Source organism: Chrysoperla carnea, chromosome 2 (genome assembly GCF_905475395.1).
Source record: "Chrysoperla carnea chromosome 2, inChrCarn1.1, whole genome shotgun sequence".
Lineage (NCBI taxonomy): Eukaryota > Metazoa > Arthropoda > Insecta > Neuroptera > Chrysopidae > Chrysoperla > Chrysoperla carnea.
Window position 1 is genome coordinate 72,853,930 of NC_058338.1, and position 17,435 is coordinate 72,871,364.

At 29.7% G+C, this 17,435-nt stretch overlaps 3 protein-coding genes across 3 annotated transcripts; 1 reads left to right on the top strand and 2 right to left on the bottom strand.

The window, feature by feature from the left end:
* Positions 1–49: 49 nt before the first annotated feature.
* LOC123291828 (gastrula zinc finger protein XlCGF8.2DB-like) lies at positions 50–1,999 on the bottom strand. Its single transcript, XM_044872252.1, has 6 exons — positions 1,815–1,999; positions 1,663–1,731; positions 1,532–1,591; positions 1,341–1,467; positions 731–920; positions 50–670 (listed from the first exon to the last, which is right to left on the bottom strand). The coding sequence occupies exons 1-6, from the start codon at positions 1,975–1,977 to the stop codon at positions 509–511; spliced, it is 771 nt and encodes a 256-aa protein (XP_044728187.1). The 5' UTR covers positions 1,978–1,999; the 3' UTR covers positions 50–508.
* A 1,516-nt stretch (positions 2,000–3,515) lies between these two features.
* LOC123292913 (zinc finger protein 260-like) lies at positions 3,516–12,264 on the bottom strand. Its single transcript, XM_044873626.1, has 10 exons — positions 11,880–12,264; positions 11,437–11,541; positions 10,402–10,429; positions 10,212–10,300; positions 8,342–8,818; positions 7,447–7,576; positions 7,228–7,370; positions 6,995–7,121; positions 5,383–5,575; positions 3,516–4,024 (listed from the first exon to the last, which is right to left on the bottom strand). Exons 1-10 carry the CDS (start codon positions 12,262–12,264, stop codon positions 3,851–3,853), a joined length of 1,851 nt encoding a protein of 616 aa, XP_044729561.1. The 3' UTR covers positions 3,516–3,850.
* A 1,726-nt stretch (positions 12,265–13,990) lies between these two features.
* Positions 13,991–16,056, top strand: LOC123292914 (zinc finger protein 2 homolog). Its single transcript, XM_044873628.1, has 2 exons — positions 13,991–14,194; positions 14,552–16,056. Exons 1-2 carry the CDS (start codon positions 13,991–13,993, stop codon positions 15,680–15,682), a joined length of 1,335 nt encoding a protein of 444 aa, XP_044729563.1. The 3' UTR covers positions 15,683–16,056.
* Positions 16,057–17,435: the final 1,379 nt, after the last annotated feature.

Genomic DNA, 17,435 nt, shown 5'->3' on the forward strand with positions numbered 1-17,435 from the left:
TAATACATTTATTAACATTATTTTTAAATTTAAGTATTTGTCATAACAATATTATAGACATGAAAGACGTAGATAAGTTTAGATTTTTTATCTAGGTCGTTTCTAAGTTCAATATTTTAACCATTTTTTGAGATAACAATATTAAAGCATATCAACTACATTTATCTAAATTCTAATCCGGCTCTCCTCGAGCTACCAAAATATACTCCAATCCGTGCTTAATCGTTGAATAAATACGGGTTCATACATTCACACAAATACTATATAAAAAAGATATACGCTCAAATCCGGTTGTTCGGTGATTCTGATTCGGCTCTAAAATTTATCACTAATGGAGTAAATTAAAAAAAATTTTATTTCCATTAATACAAGCATAAAATGTTATAGATATGACGATGGTAATATGGCCTAAAATTACTCAAAAAACATCGAATTTTGTCTTTGCCATCCAATAAAAACACAATGATTGGGATTTTCAAAAATAAAATGTAAATCCAAAATAATTATTTTACGTATCAATAAATGGAAATTGAAAGCGATTTGTAATTGAAACATTCTGCAACCCATGGCGTACTTTTAAATGTTTTATAAAATTCGATCCATTTGAAAAGAAATGATTGCATTCTGTGCATGAATATGGTCGTTCTCCTGTGTGCTGCCGTAAATGTCCCTGAACATAAATATTTGTAAGATACCCTAGTAATTTTATGAAAATAGTTAATTTCTTTACCTTCAGAAAATCGATGCGTCTAAAACGTTTTTTACAATAACTACACTCATGTGGTAAGACGCCCGTATGGATTAATGAATGCATTGTGAGCATTCCTTGTAAGCGAAACTTGTTCCCACAAATTTCGCAAACAAACGGTTTGATTCCATTATGTATTAATTTATGCCGATGAACAGCTGGATTTTTATACCTTAAAATCACAATCAAATATTCAATTCTAGTAATTCGTCTAGTCAAAAAATCTCTAAAGGTAGTATAGTAGTATCGGCGATCACAGCTAACGAAGGTCAAAAATACACGGGCTCCAATGATTTTCTTTGCTCAATTTTACCGAAATTGATTTATGTATGCGAATTGGCACATTTCATCTATAGTAAGAAAACATCATGATGTATTAAATAGTCCATCGCCTGATGTTAAACCAATATTATTAATCAAACACCTGCAAATTTTATTATTCTGAGAGTGTGCCTCTTGTCAAGGAAGTGTTTACGGTCAATTTAAATTATTTTGGGGTGTGCTTTTTGCCAAGAAAGATTGTAGCATATTTTAAAATTTTCTACAACAATAACATACACCCATTACAACTAATTTTGGTAATTTCACTTACGTTTTACTACATTCATCACATTTAAAAGGTTTATCATTGTTATGTGACTTAAGATGTGAAATTAATTGGTACTTGGTTTTATAACATTTTCCACATTTATCACAGAGAAATGTTTGATTATCTGTATCTAAAATATTTTTTAGATCATTATTTCTTTCGGATTTAAACAAACTTTTCGGATATATATATACCTTTCAATTTAACTCTTTTTAATTTCAGTTTTGTTGATGGGACTAAATCTGATTTGGTGACTATAAAAATGTTTAAAAAAAAAAGAACTATCAAAATGCTTTAAAATTTTTGAAATTAACTTCGAAACTACCTGTTCTTGATAATAAGTTTGATTTTAGATTTCTAAGAGTTTTGGTATCATTTTCATCCTCGGAGTTATCTAATAACAAACAATGACCAATTATATTTAGTTTACTTAATTGTGTAAACACTCTGTATGTACAACACTTTCAATTAACTTACCGACAGAAGAATTATCATACAAAATATGATGATGCATCTCGGGATCATTATATCCAGCAATTTGTAATTTTAACTTCTCTTGTGCTTGTATAATTTGTTGATGGAATTCATAAATATCTACAACTTTCTTGTAACATTGTTTACAAACATCTTTTGACATCATACTGTCGTTATTTTCATTAATATTTATAATAAAATATTGATAAACTTTATCTGCTATATTGAAATTTTTATATTCTTTATTATAGGAATGAATATTAATTTTTTTTGGATACAATTCTGCACATAATCTACATACAAATTTTGTTTCGATTGACATTTTTGTAAAAAATATACTTTATTTTAAAAACTTAGATCATTGAATTTTCACAGTTTAAAAATATGTAAACATTAACTTGTAGTACTCGCCCATACATATTTTGTTTACATCATAGGCATATATAGTTAGAGAGATGTACATATGATTTACTGATGGTCATGGTAACCGTCTGCTGAGCCTTAAATGTGATAGTAGGTAATGTTCCAAGTCGCCTTGTAAGGTTCCTCGAATTTCTATGTGTCATATTACAGATTTAATTAGTTTAGATTAAATTCGTTAAGGTGTGTATTTTCATGCTGATGCTTGACGATGAGCTTGAGCGTCAACTTAGGTTACGTTTGGAGAGGGAAATGTCTGCCAATATTGTGTAACGTTTGTGCGGCCGTTATAGAAATTATTTGGCAAGCGGCAGAAATTTTTTTAAGTTTTTACTTTGTTTCACAGCAGTTTTCGGGAATTATCCCACGTTTGATTTCAAATTAACGTCATACTGCCAGTCTGCGGTATCTGCCACTATTTTTCCAAAAAATTACATGTTGTAACAAAAAAATCGCACTTGAGTTTATCCGGTCAGGTTCCACAATTTTTCCTGTTTAATTCAACCCCACCCCATTCCGAAACCGCCATTTTTTGTCTGTCACTATTTTCCCGGTTTATATAAAATGAATAGATTATAGGATATAGGAAATGCGACTTAAAAATATGTCATTATTTACAGCATTTGCATTTAATCGAAAGAAAATACGCTTCATTGCATTTAAGCGAAAGAAAATACGCTTTAAGTTTATCGATAATAAAGAACTTACATGTTTTTTAATTTTACTTTCTTTCGAAAGTTTACTAAAAATTACTAAGAAAAATTTCAAAAAGTCAATGGACACACGCGATCTTAAAAAATCGTCAAAATTATGCTTACGTAATTAATGAATGGTCCCTAAGCCCTGAGTTATGAAACACTTACTAATCACAAAATATTTCGCATTCTACAAACTTTTACATTACATTAATAACTATAATAAAAGAGCAGACTTTTCACTGTATCCGTTCAAGTTGCTCGATCTAATATAAGCGATAAACAGAACACTCATCAATATTTAGAAGAATCAATAATACTTACTTAGATTATAATATAGCGTTTTATTATATTATTAAAGCGGTATATTATCATTACAATATTATTTACAATTTATAAAAAGATTAATTTTATTTACAACAATTATGTAATAAGTTTACAAATTTCTATAAAAGTTATAACGCTATTCTGAATCTTTGCACAAATTTCGAAATATCATCTGTAAGTAAATAAAAATGCTTAACGATTTACGTACAAAACTAACTTATTAAAAGAACTATATACCATTTTTAAAAGATCTAGACACAACATGAACTAATCTGATACGTAAATTTTGCTATCATTCTATCTGAATTCTTGTTTACTTAATTTCTGAACCAAAATATAATTGTTGATGGCACAATTGTGGCAATGACATAATTTTTTGGTCACGCAACCGATCATAGGGTTCACTCACTATGAAGTTTTATATTATTTACCTGTGTTATTACACGAAATCAGATTCAATTAAAATTTTGCTGACAGGCTCTTTACTAAGCTATAGCACCTAATTCGATTGCACAACAGATCGAGCTACATATCAGACAACGTAGAGCTGTTTTGATAATGAGTATCGCAATTTATTTACAAAATTATTATACAAATCTATTGTTGATTATTTGTATTTGTAAATGGATATCGATGTTGATTTTGTATTGAAAAATTACGTAAACCATGTTTCCCCTTCAAGTGCTTTATAAAGTTGGAATCATTGGCAAATGAATGATTGCATTCGAGACAAGAGTATGGCCTCTCTCCTGTATGCTGTCGTAAATGTACCTAAAAATCAATTTTATCAAAATTCTGTAGGGATAATTATTTTTTTGGATATTAAGCGGTATGTTGAGTAAATATATACCGCGCCAATTTGCTTGGTAATTAAAATATTAAATAATAAGAAATGTAGTTAGCATGAGTATATAGGGTGGATCATTTTAATAGAAAAATTTTGTTTGATAAACTTGTCTAAATTTTAATTACCTTAAAAAAGGGAGGGTGAACCAAAAAACGCTTAATAATAGCTACTTATAATTTGTTTAAGCATAGCATAATAATCAATTTCGTTGACACAACTATATTGTAAATTTTACTTGTGTTATATGTATTTACGATTAACAAGTGTAAACAAACAATTGACTGAGTTAATTGTTGAAATACCATGTATAGTGTTGATTACTTTATCACATTACACATATACCTATACATATCACACATACATAACTGATAATCCCACATCAATACATACTATAAAACTTGCATCTATTGTGTGCCCTCGTGAGTAAACAGTGATGTTTACAAAAAAATGTTTCAAACAAAAGTTGTTTATTTTTTTATAAGGAACATTTTGTTCTGTCTCTAACGGTTTACAAGATGGGTCCTACGGACGCAAGATCCAATTTACCTATGTTGCTCATTTATGAACTCGACCTCATGAACACCTAGACCAAAATTTTGTTCGTAGCATCAATATTTTTAAGCGTTACAAACTTATGACTAAACTTAATATACCTTGGTATATTTCATATATACATGGTATCAAAATGCAAGATTGACGACAATCAATATAAATAAGAATGCCAATATCAAGTAATATTTCGGCCACAACACCGATAACAAAGAGTTCACTATTAGGTATTATATTACGAACGAACGTGACCTCGTTTGTTATTGTAGTTACATCGTTACATTAATTGAAACATAAAGATTGACATGCAAATATATCTGCATGTCATTATTTTCAGTTATGAATAACATTAAAGACTCGCTAAGACAGATGACCTCATTCCAGCATGCATTCTGCTGACATTAGATGACATGTTATTTGTCATCTAATACGCAACAACAGAAGTCACACTAATGTTACTTTAATTTGAATTACGCGTATAACTAAATACTAAAAAGTTTTCAGGTGATAGTATTTTAGTATTATTATTTTCCCAATATCACGAAGTCAATGTCTTGTTAAACATTTCTTTAAAAAAAAAGTACTCTAATACATATAAGTTTGCCACCGTTGACCTACAAGATTATATCATTATCGATTAAAATGGTCCACCTTGTATTAAAAATATTTAGTTGATTTGACGATACTGCTTTGTATCTACTAAACAAGTTCATTGAAAAGTTTTTGTTATTACCTTTAAGAAGTCTTTTTTTCTGAATTTCTTTGTGCATACTGTACATTCAAAAGGTAGCTCATTTGAATGTATCGATGAATGTACTGTCAACATTTGTTTTAAACGAAATCGTTTACCACATACTTCACATTCAAATGGCTTTTCCCCAGTATGTATTAATTTGTGTTTTTTCAATCCAGATTTACTTCTAAACCTAAAAAAAATAATAATAATATTTTTTCAAAATACAATTATTCCTTGCATAGAATATGTCAAAAGATATCATCGTACAATCTAATATATATATGCCGCTGCCAATTATGTCAATTAGTTCAATTAACAGCCTAGCCTTTTTACTAAACGACACTTTTTACTGAAAATAGCGACCTGCACGATATTCAGCCTTTCAATTAAACAGCTAATCAAATGACATAGACCGATAACGTTTAACTACTTGCCTAGACAATATTGTTGGTGTTTCTCACAGTATAATTGTGTTTACGCAAAATAAGTATAATGGAAGAGTGTAGTGACAAAAAGTTGGAACTAAGATTGTTTCAAACAAAAGTTGTTTATTTTTTTCATTTAAACTTTTGTTCTATCTCTAACGGTTTATAAAATGGGTCTTACGGATCCAAGACTTAATTGACCTATGTTGCTCATTTACGAACACAACATCACTTTTTACGTCCTTAGCACGTTATAAAAATTTCAGCTTGATATCTTTTTTCATTTTTGAGTTATCGAGTTCACAGCGGACAATCGGAAAAGACTAATTAGGTGATTTTATGAACACCTATACCAAAATTTTGTTTGTAGCATCAATATTTTTAAGCATTACAAACTTGGGACTAAACTTAGTATACCTTGATATATTTCATATCTTAGATCATATATTTTAAATAGATGAGTGTATACCAAGTATGTATATTTTAGCGTCACAGAGTAGATTAACAAAGATGAAAATACAATATTCAAACAGCTGACGGAAAACACCATTTTGGAGGCCTGGTATTCAATGCGCATGATCGTATAACCGGAATCAGCTGCTTCAATGATGTGTTTATATTTCAAATTCACATGTGCTTAAAGTAAATAAATAAAATTTTATTTTGTTTTAACGTTCAAACTAGTAATATTATTAGATAATTTTGTGTTAAATCTATGAAAAAAATTTGTTTAAATGGTAAAATGGCAATTTGTACAAAATATACTGTTTTAATTTTATTTAAAAGTGGTATAATCTTATTTTAAATACGCGCCAGGATATTATGTTGTATATTAAGGCATGCGTATTATGACCAGGCCCCGATATTTACTATCCTTGTCAATCTACTTTGAGCGGTGGTTCTCACTCTGTTGGCAATTCCAGTAGTAAATTTTCAAAGATTTCATATACATATGGTATAATAAATAAAGAAAAACAATAACAAAAACTATAATAATAAAAGGAAATGAAATCTCACAAACATCCAGCAATAGGGCTGAATGTATGTGCCTAAAATAATCCATATAAAATTACGCAAAGAGTAAAAAATGAGTCTAAGTGACATTTGACTATGATAAGAGTAAATGGAAATTTTGCTGATAAAATAGACGACCTTCGAACAGTTTGTAAAAAATAATAACTCACACTTTAGAACACTCATCACATTTATAAGGTGAAATATCACTGTGTGTTTTTAAATGCCACGATAATTGATGAATATTTTTAAATACTTTACCACATTGATCGCAAATCGATTCCTTCTCCTTTTCGTCTAAAAAAAAAAGAAAAAAACAGACGAATAAGAAAAAAAGTATAACAAACAACGAAGTTTACGAATTTCTACGAATTTAATTGCTAGCAACATTCAAAAATCATACTTTCATGTTTATTAATTTGATGCGCTTCTTTCTTCTCAATAGTCTCAAAACGTTGACTACACATATCACATTTGTAAATATAACGTTCATTTTTCGGTATATGTGTGCGTAAATGACGATTTAATACATCCTGATTTTTAAACCTAAAACATACGATGCGAAAATAAACAAAACGTTATTTAATAATTTTCATTTATGTTTAATTTATAAATATTATACATTTTCTCACAAGTTTCACATTTCACTTCATCCGCTTTATTTATATCTAAATGTGTTAACGAATGTGCGACTAAATGTTGCTTCAAATGAAACTTTCGACCGCATTTCTCACATGTAAATCGTTTTATTCCTGCAAATAAAATTTAATTAATTACAAAGGAGCAGTTAAGTAAGATTAAAAAAAAAAAAAACAAAAAAAATTTTATTGTGGGTCCTGAAGGGGATATATTTTAACAAAATGTTTAAGGTTGTTCTACACACATTTTTGATTGGCGTTAAATCATTCTTTGATTGGCGTGAAACTTTATAATTTTTTTAAGAATCCTCTTAAATATTTATTAGTGGAGTAGAAAATTTATAAAGAAAAGCGGTTTTCCAAATACGAATGGTTAAAGATACAAATAAACTTCAAGCACTGCGTTTTATACCCTTTACTTTATTAATTTGATATTTGAATATATTATAGGTTTTCATATTCTATCTGCCTAGGGTATTTTTTTTGTTCACATCCAGGCACAGAAGAATAAGAAAAAGAACCTGGGTGTAGACAATGAAAATTGGGAAAATTAACATGATTTTCGAAAAATAAAAGTACCCAAAGCAGGTTGAATATGAAATCCTATAACATATCAAAATTTCAAATCCATAGAGTAAAGGGTATAATCGCTGTGCTTGAAGTTCAATTGTAACTTTAACCATTCTTATCTGGAAAACCGCTTTTCTTTTAAAATTTCTTTTTCATCAATGAATATTTAAGAGGATTCTTATGAAAAATTAGAAAGTTTCACGCCAATCAAAAATTCTCCTCTCGTAGATGTTAGTATGTTACCATCTCGTTATTAGTTGACTTACTACTCTCAAGAAAAAGGTCTATATAAAAAATATGATTACTAACCAGAATGTATTAACAAATGATTATCGTAATTAGTCTTGTGATTAAATTCTTTTGAACATTTATCACACTTATATGTGGAACCTTTCTTTTTTTTCTTTTTGATCCCGTGTACAGCACGTAAATGTTTCTCATATTTATAATTACTATCAAATGTTTCATTACAATCATCACAATTATATTCAGGCGTTTCCGTAATATGAACATTTTTTATATGTTTTTGTAAAATATGTTCACTGTGAAAATATTCATCACATTTTTCACATTTCCATTTTGATTTAAATTCTGGTTGTTTTGTTGAAGATTTATTATCATCTACATCAATAACTAATTTTAAATCACCATCTGTTGTACCTCCACCATCTTGACTATCTGAATCATGTTTTTTCGGTTTGGAACATACTGTAATACGATGTACTTCTTTATGTCTTTTCAGACGGAATGTTTTCCCACATACTTCACATTCGAATGGTTTGATACCTAAATTTAGTATAAAATTAATTATTAAAAAGTAAATTCAAATACAGTATAGTCTCAATAATCCGTACTCATTAAAAACCAGGGAGGTTGATCGGATTACTAGATTTGTATAGGAAAAAACATGTTAAAATAAAGCATTTCATAATTTACTAATTTAATAACGTTTAAGTATTACACGACAGATGAAAAGTTTTTAGATTACTGAACGTGTCGGACTATCGAGACTCTACTGTAGTTGCAAAAATTGTTTATTATTAAAGTTGTACGTTGAGTCATTCCATCCTGGACTATATAAACGGACGAGAGCAAGGCAGAGGCCTGTCTAAGTGCGACCAAGGATAAAGGAACTGATTTCTCTTGGTAACAGTTTTACAAACGGAAGTCATCGCTTTGTTTAGAGGTTCGCACATTTACAACACGAAAGATAACAGTTGAACTCTTATCAGCAATTTCAAAGTTGGTTGTGCTTCGGGCGCTTTAGGTTTCAAGATTCTAATCGAGATTTGTCCATGAAAACTTTAAGAAATTAAGCCGCCTTGCACTGAATAATATGACTGATCTATAGACCGAATCTCTCGGACGTAAATGGGTCCGATTTGTCCCAGACAGTGGGTGCAGAAAACCCATATTAAGCATTTAAATGTTCCAGATTGCTCGCAAATAATCCGAAATCTTTCATAATTTTAGAAATTTTTAAAGAATTTTGATTTGAAATGATTCAGAATATTCATAAATTTTGTAGGACAGACAGGTATGGCAAATCAATAGCACGTGGTACAATATTTTGGACACGCCACCGATCACAAAGTTTATTATGAAGTATTATATTACGAACGCGATCTCGTTCGTTATTGTATTTGCATCGCGGACTATAATTTACATGCCGTCCTTAAATATTTTAATGTTCCATAAAAGGTTTCAAAAACGATTTGAAATCTTTGAGAATTATCGTTGTTCCAGTTTTTCGAGAATAATTTTTAATGTTTTAAAAGCTAGTTAAGGCTAGCTAGGCTAGGTTAGGTTTTAGTGGCTGTCCTAGGGTGGGACACACTTAGACCATAGAATCCGTTGTGATACTGAAAAAAAGGTTGGCCCATCCCTGGCCACTACTCCATGAACCATTGGGAGCTGTTTAAGAAGAGCAGGAGTGCTTTGACGTCAACAGACTTCAGATCGGAGAAGTCGTCAAAGAAAAACTATCTCAAATGAGTCCAACTCCTCGTGATAAAAGCTGGGTAATGACAGAGAAGATGGAACATCGTTTCCTCCTCCTCCTCCTCACTGTGGCAGCTCCTGCAATAGTCATGATACACTGTCAGACATCCAGCGTTCCTGTCACCTAGACAGTGTCCTGTAATGGCAGCAACAATTTTACTAATAACGTAACAATTACCTAAATGTAAATTACGATGAGCCTTATAATTAGTAGCATTATTAAATTGTTTTCCACAAAATTCACATGTATGTATTTTACGTCGTTTTACATTTGTATGTTCATGATAATGATTTTCAAATTCTTGTAAATTATCAAATAATGCTTGACATTCGGTACAAACATATTCAGCTTTTGAATTATGTGTTACTTTAAAATGATCTTGTAAATCTTTTGCACTGTTTACAATATAATCACATTTGTAACATTTAAATTGTGTATGTAATGTACGTCGTTTTATTGTATTATTGATTTTGTTATTTTCATTTTTATTACAATTCGATGTTGAATTTTCTGATTTAGTTGATACATCTTGTTTATTATTTGAGATTATATCTTGATAAATTTTTTCAAAATTTTCTGTAAATAATATAACGATTGGTTAAACATTAAACTATAGACGAGCACGGTCGACTTTTCCTTCAGGCAAGAATAATATTCTTTAGGGAAAAAAATAATCGTTTTTAAGAAAACATACTTTAGAAAAAATCGGAGTGTAAGAAGTTATTTTAAAACAAATGAAAATAAACAGTTGGATGAGTGAATTATTGAAATACCCTGTATTGTGATACAAAATTTTTGGCTACCCTATACATTATTAAGAAGTTTTAAATATACCTACATACTTTTCAGAATAAGCAAAACTTCTTATAAAGAACGACTTTTGTTCTTAAAATGCAAATTAAGGAAATTTACAAGTATAGTTACCTCTATCCGGGGACACACTATATATACAGGGTATAAAAATTGAAAAAGTGTAAAAACCGTTATTTTGGGGAAAAAACAGAAAGCATTTTGATAAAAAAACAAAAAACCGACTATTTTTCTTTCAATTGTCTTGTTAAGAAGCTTAAGTTAAATCAAATTTTTCCTGGAAAAAAATGAGCACATTCAAAGCGCTCTATCCAGTATACAATTGCAATGAAATCAACAATATTATAGACTATTTTAAATTAAATTTTGTGCCTTCCAAAAAGATGTGATTATAAGGCAATGACAGTGAAGACAAATAACTGAGTCAATTTAAAAAAAATTTTATAATAAATATATATTTTTTTATTGTTTTGCTCGACGGTAGATTGATAAATAAAAATGTTTCGGCTGTGAAAAAGCATAAATTTTTCGAATTTATCTTATTAAAAGTTGGAAAAATTATGTATTAAGTGTATCACATTATTTTTGTTACCTGATTTAATATCACTTCCTGTACGTTCTAAGATGAAATCGTCGGAATCGTGTGAATCAGTATTAAAATCATTTGTAAAACCATCAAAATTATGAAAATTATCCGCTAAAATTAACATAAAATATTTAATTTTTTTTATAATTCCTAGAATTGGTTAAAACTCACGAGAAGATAAATACAGTAAAACTTAACAAATAAAATTTCTTGCTTTCCCATAAGACCTGAAATCTTCTTTACTTAAAACACGAGCGCGATTTGTAACTTACACGAATAATTTGACCACTGGTACTCAAAAATTTAGCAGCAGTAAAATGTCTAAAATAATCTCATCAAATAAAATTATAAGACTAACGTGTTTTACTGTATCTTATTGGCATTTCCATTGAAATTTATTTTATTGAAGTTCTACTGTATTCAACTTCTCGATAAAATGCTTGATCTACCAAAATCCTCTTCAGTTTTAACATGTTTAGAATCATTATTGGGTGATTCAATTGGCAATGGATACACTGTATGTTTTGTTTCATTTTCTAATTTAATACTTGAATCGATAAATACGTCTACCGCAGCCGCACCAGATGATGAAAATGATTGTCGAAACTTTTGTTGAACACTTTGTACCATTAATGTAAATTGATGGAAATCAAAAACAGTTTTACAGCATAAATTACATGCGGTATGTGGATATTCATTTGTTTCATTCATTTTAAGGCCTAAATATTGTGAGATAAGTGTATCCAATTGTTCATTTTTTAAATCGACTAATGTTTTTAAATATGATAAAGGTAATTTTAAACCACATAAACGGCAAAAATTCTCAGATGTCATGATTTTTAATAAATTATTAGCATTTATAAATGTTCAAAATTAATTTATTCACTAAAATATGATTTGTTTTTTTTTTTTTCGTTATTCGTTACCTATTATATCTTTTGAAATTTTGTATTATTTGATAAACGTCATTTAGATTTAGCATTTTACTCATTCATGTTTAGTTTGGTTTGACAATGACATATGTATTCACCTTTGAAAATACATTACTGGAATTGTTAACAGAGTGAGAACCACGTCTCAAAGTAGATTGACAAAGATAATAAATGCCGAAGCATGGTCATAATACGCATGTTTTAATATTCAACATAATATCCTGGCGCATATTTAAAATAAGATTATACCACTTTTAAATAAAATTAAAACAGTATATTTTGTACAAATTACCATTTTACCATGTAAAAATTTTTTTTTCATAGAATTAACACAAAATTATCTAACAATATTACTCGTTTGAACTTTAAAACAAAATAAATTTTTATGTGCAGTTGTGAATGTGAAATATAAACAGATAATTGATGCAGCTGATTCCGGTCATACGATCATGTGTATTGAATACCATCCTTCGGTATTACGTGTTTCTCCGTCAGCTGTTTGAATATATTATTTTTGTCTTTGTTAATCTACTCTGTGAAGCCAAAATATACATACTTGGTATACGCTGAGCTCATCTATTTAAAATATATGATCTAAGGTAATCACAGATTTCTCTATATTATAGATAAGTCTGTGGTCCTAAGTCGATCTGAAAAGAAATGGACTAGTCTACAAAATCTCTTGTATAACGGATGATTCAGTCTAAGCATTTCGAGTGGTATTTAACGAATAACGCGAGCAATATGTGGGCTTCCAGTAGCTCAATCATACTCGGCTTACCCATATAGACTTTGGACATTACATAGCACTAAAGGAAAAAGTCTAAAGATGTGATGTCATAGGATCTAGGCGACCATAGCTTATCCATCCGAAGTGCGAAATTAACTGTTCAGCAAATTGCTCTCGCAATAAAGCCATGATTTCACGTGCTGTGTGGCAAGTGGCGTTATCTTGTTTGTAATAAACGTCCTGGAATCACGGGCTTCATTTTCAGAAAACAAATAGTTCGTTGGCAGTTATGTTTTAGCTGGTCTCGTTTTTGAAGGCATTTGGACCAATGATTCCACCAACCCATAGACCACACCAAACTTTTGTTTTGTATTCTGGATATATGTAAGGGCAGTTTGAAGGCTTTTCAGTTTGCTCTTCGACTCTTTTTGTTTGTTTGTTTGTTTTTTTTTTTTTTCGATAATATTCTTTAAAAATGTTTTTCTGCGTGTGTAAGAAAATTTTTGTACTTTCTAAAGGCCTTTTTGAAAAGAAATCTAGAAATGTTTATTTTTTTATCCAAACAACTTAATACTCAATAATATAAATTATTAAATTTTCTCGAAAAAACCGAATATTTCATTTAAACATTTCTCGAATATTTCATTACTGATTTAGAGCGTATAACTTTTTTTTATGCGATTTCATAACATATATACCGCTGGCTTAGCGTTTTTCGTGTATTTCAGTTGCTAAGGATGTGTCGCTCGTCGCCATTCGGTACACTAAAGGCTGTACGATTTCTGGTATCTATGAACGCAACCAATATTGACCATATGTCAAATTATTGTAAACACAACAGTTGAAAAAATATGCAAATAAAAATTTATTTAGCGATTTATTTATCAAGGAAAAAGACATGGAACATGAAAAACAATTAAATAAAGAATTTATTATTAAAGACGAAATATTTAAAGGAACTGTTTATGAAATAGAACATGTATCAATTAAAAAAGAAATATTAGAAGAACCTGTTGAAATTAAACAGGAAGAAAATCATTGCAATGATTCGATCACAGAATATGAAAATGTTAAACTTGAACAACAATTAAATACAGAATTTGTAATTAAGAACGAAATTTTTAATGATAATGTTTTAGAACATCAACTGATTGATATCGAAGAAAAACATTTTTCATGTGACTCTTGTGAAAAAACATTTAGTTGTAGAAGTAGTTTAAATAGACATAAGCGATTTCATAGTGGAGAAAAACTATTAACATGTGAAGTTTGTGACAAAAAATTTACCCAGATACAACATTTAAATAGACATCTAAAAATACATACTGGGGAAAAACCATTTACATGTGAAATTTGTGATAAAAAATTTAGTGATATAAGTAATTTAAATAGACATAAGCGATTTCATACTGGAGAAAAACTATTAACATGTGAAGTTTGTGAAAAAAAGTTTATTCAGAAAAATGATTTAATAAAACATCAACGAACGCATACTGGTGAAAAACCATTTACATGTGAAGTTTGTGGTAAGAAATTTACTCAGAAGAGCTATCTAATTAAACATAAACGTACGCATACTGGAGAAAAACCCTTTACATGCGAAATTTGTGATAAGAAATTTTCTCAGGCAAGCTATTTAACTACACATAAACGAATGCATACTGGAGAAAAACCATTTACATGTGAATTTTGTGACAAAACATTTTTCCAGAAACAACATTTAAACTCGCATCTAAAAACACATACTGGAGAAAAACCATTTACATGCGAAGTTTGTGATAAGAAATTTTCTGATCATAGCAATTTAGTTGTTCATGGACGAATTCATAAAGGGGAAAAACTTTATTCTTGTGAAATTTGTGATAAAAAGTTTAGTCAAAAACATCATTTAACTGAACATAAACGAAATCATTTTCGAGAAAAACATTTAAATGTGAAGTCTGAAACGGTTACTTTGGAACATGCAGGAATTATTAAAAAAGAGTTTTCAGCGGATATTGTTACTATTGAAAATGTTTTAATTAAAGAAGAAATATCCGAAATATATAAAGATAAGACATTTTCTTGTGAATTCTGTAATAAAAACTTTACACAACAAATAAATCTAATTAGACATAAACGAATCCATACTGGCGAAAAACCCTTTGCATGTGAAGTTTGTGATAAGAAATTTTCTTGTAAACACACTTTAATTCAGCATAATCGAATCCATACTGGAGAAAAACCCTTTACATGCGAGGTTTGTGATAAAAAATTTACTTGGAAAAACGATTTAATTACACATAAACGAACGCATACTGGTGAAAAACCATTTACATGTGAAGTTTGTGATAAAAAATTTACTCAGAAAAGCGATTTAATTAAACATAAACGAATCCATACAGGAGAAAAACCCTTTACATGTGAAGTTTGTGGTAAGAAATTTACTCAGAAATATAATTTAATTCAACATAAACTTATTCATACTGGAGAAAAACCATTTTCATGTGAAGTTTGTAGTAAAAGATTTACTCTGCAAGGTAATTTAATTAAACATAAACGAACACATACTGGCGAAAAACATATTTCACGTGAAGTGATCAAATTTTAACGCCAACTTTACGATGATGCGCTTATTTTAGTCTACGTTCAACAGGATGCTGCACGAGCACTTTGATACAAGAGTAATAAGCTCTGGTAGATGGCTTTCAAGAATATCGGATTCAAGGACTCTTGATTTTTCGATGTTTGGATATCTAGAAAAATGAAATGTTCGACATAAGAATCCACATCATTTGACAATAAAAAGTAGTACGGTCGTGGGACCCCGTTAGGAACGAAATTCCTTACGAAACCTGTGCAAAAACAAGTGTAAAATTTAAATAAATACTTATATACAATTAACTTACTTTTCTAAATCTGTATTATAAATATTACCTGTTTTTGATTGCTCATCTAAATAAAAATCCTCATATATTATTACAATAGATCACGCAAACGATATTTACATCATGGTCTATTCGACTAATTTTGATATATAATATGTTACACATTCGTAAACTAAATATTGACAAATATCTTGTCTAGTAATCTTCATTAAAGAGAATTGAAAAAAATACACTCGAACCCGGACTTCTTGGATTAATGTCAAGAGCCCTACCAATTATGCTATTCGAGTTCTAGACACTCGAATAGCATAATTGGTAGGGCTCTTGACATGAATCCAAGAAGTCCGGGTTCGAGTCCTGGTTCGAGTGTATTTTTTTCAATTCTCTTTAATGTTCTCCTAATATTAATATAAGAACTTTTGATTTTTTTCACCACTTTTCTACGAAATGTTTTTTTTAGCCACGGGGGTGGAATTCTACACGGGTCGAACAAGTATAAACTAATTATATGAATAATCATTTATTAAATAGTTAATGTTTATAAATTGTTGTTCGTTTGACAGCTAACAGAATTGTAATGAATCTGGTTAGTGTCAAGTAGGTGAACATAATATAATAGTTTCCATGGATATGGCAAACACACAACATATTTCACATGCTTACGTGACGATTTTTTCCAGTTTGCTCAGCATGGCAGGCCGCGTTAAATTAATAATATAAACGAGAGAATGTTGACAAACATTTTCAATAATTTGTGGAAAAAAGGCCAACTTATGCCAGGAAGTACAAATAGCATATTTTCAACATTTATTTTGATAGAATAATACATAATTTCCTAAAGTATAAAAACTATCAAATACTATGGTTACTCCCACTTTTCAGACAAAATATTTTTACCTATTCAGTCTAAAATCTAAATACTTGTTATCTGAAGACAGATTCCAAAGTAGAGTTGAAAAGACCCGGGATTTTGGATCATATTGGCTTTAATACGCATCGATGGATACCTCAACGAAATCGATATCATTTTTTTGTTCGCGCGATATCGACGACGAAAAAATTGTCTTCGGACGTACGTACAGACTTACACACACACACACACACACACAAACACATACTTCTCTAAATTAGTGTTAATGCCTTGTTTAACCATGAAACGTAAAGATATGCTGAAAATTTTCAAAATCGGATCCATTACAATAACTTCCTATAATGGGAAGTTAAAAAATGATGCTATGAAAAAAGTTTTGGTACAGGTGTTCATAAAATCACCTAATTAGTCCATTTTCGGTTGTCTGTCCGTCTGTCATCACGATTACTCAAAACGAAAAGAGATATCAAGTTTAAATTTTTATAGCGTGCTGAGGACGTAAAAAGTGAGGTCGAGTTCTTAAATGAGCAATATAGGTCAATTGGGTCTTGGGTCCGTAGGACCCATCTTGTAAACCGTTAGAGATAGAAAAAAAGTTTAAATGT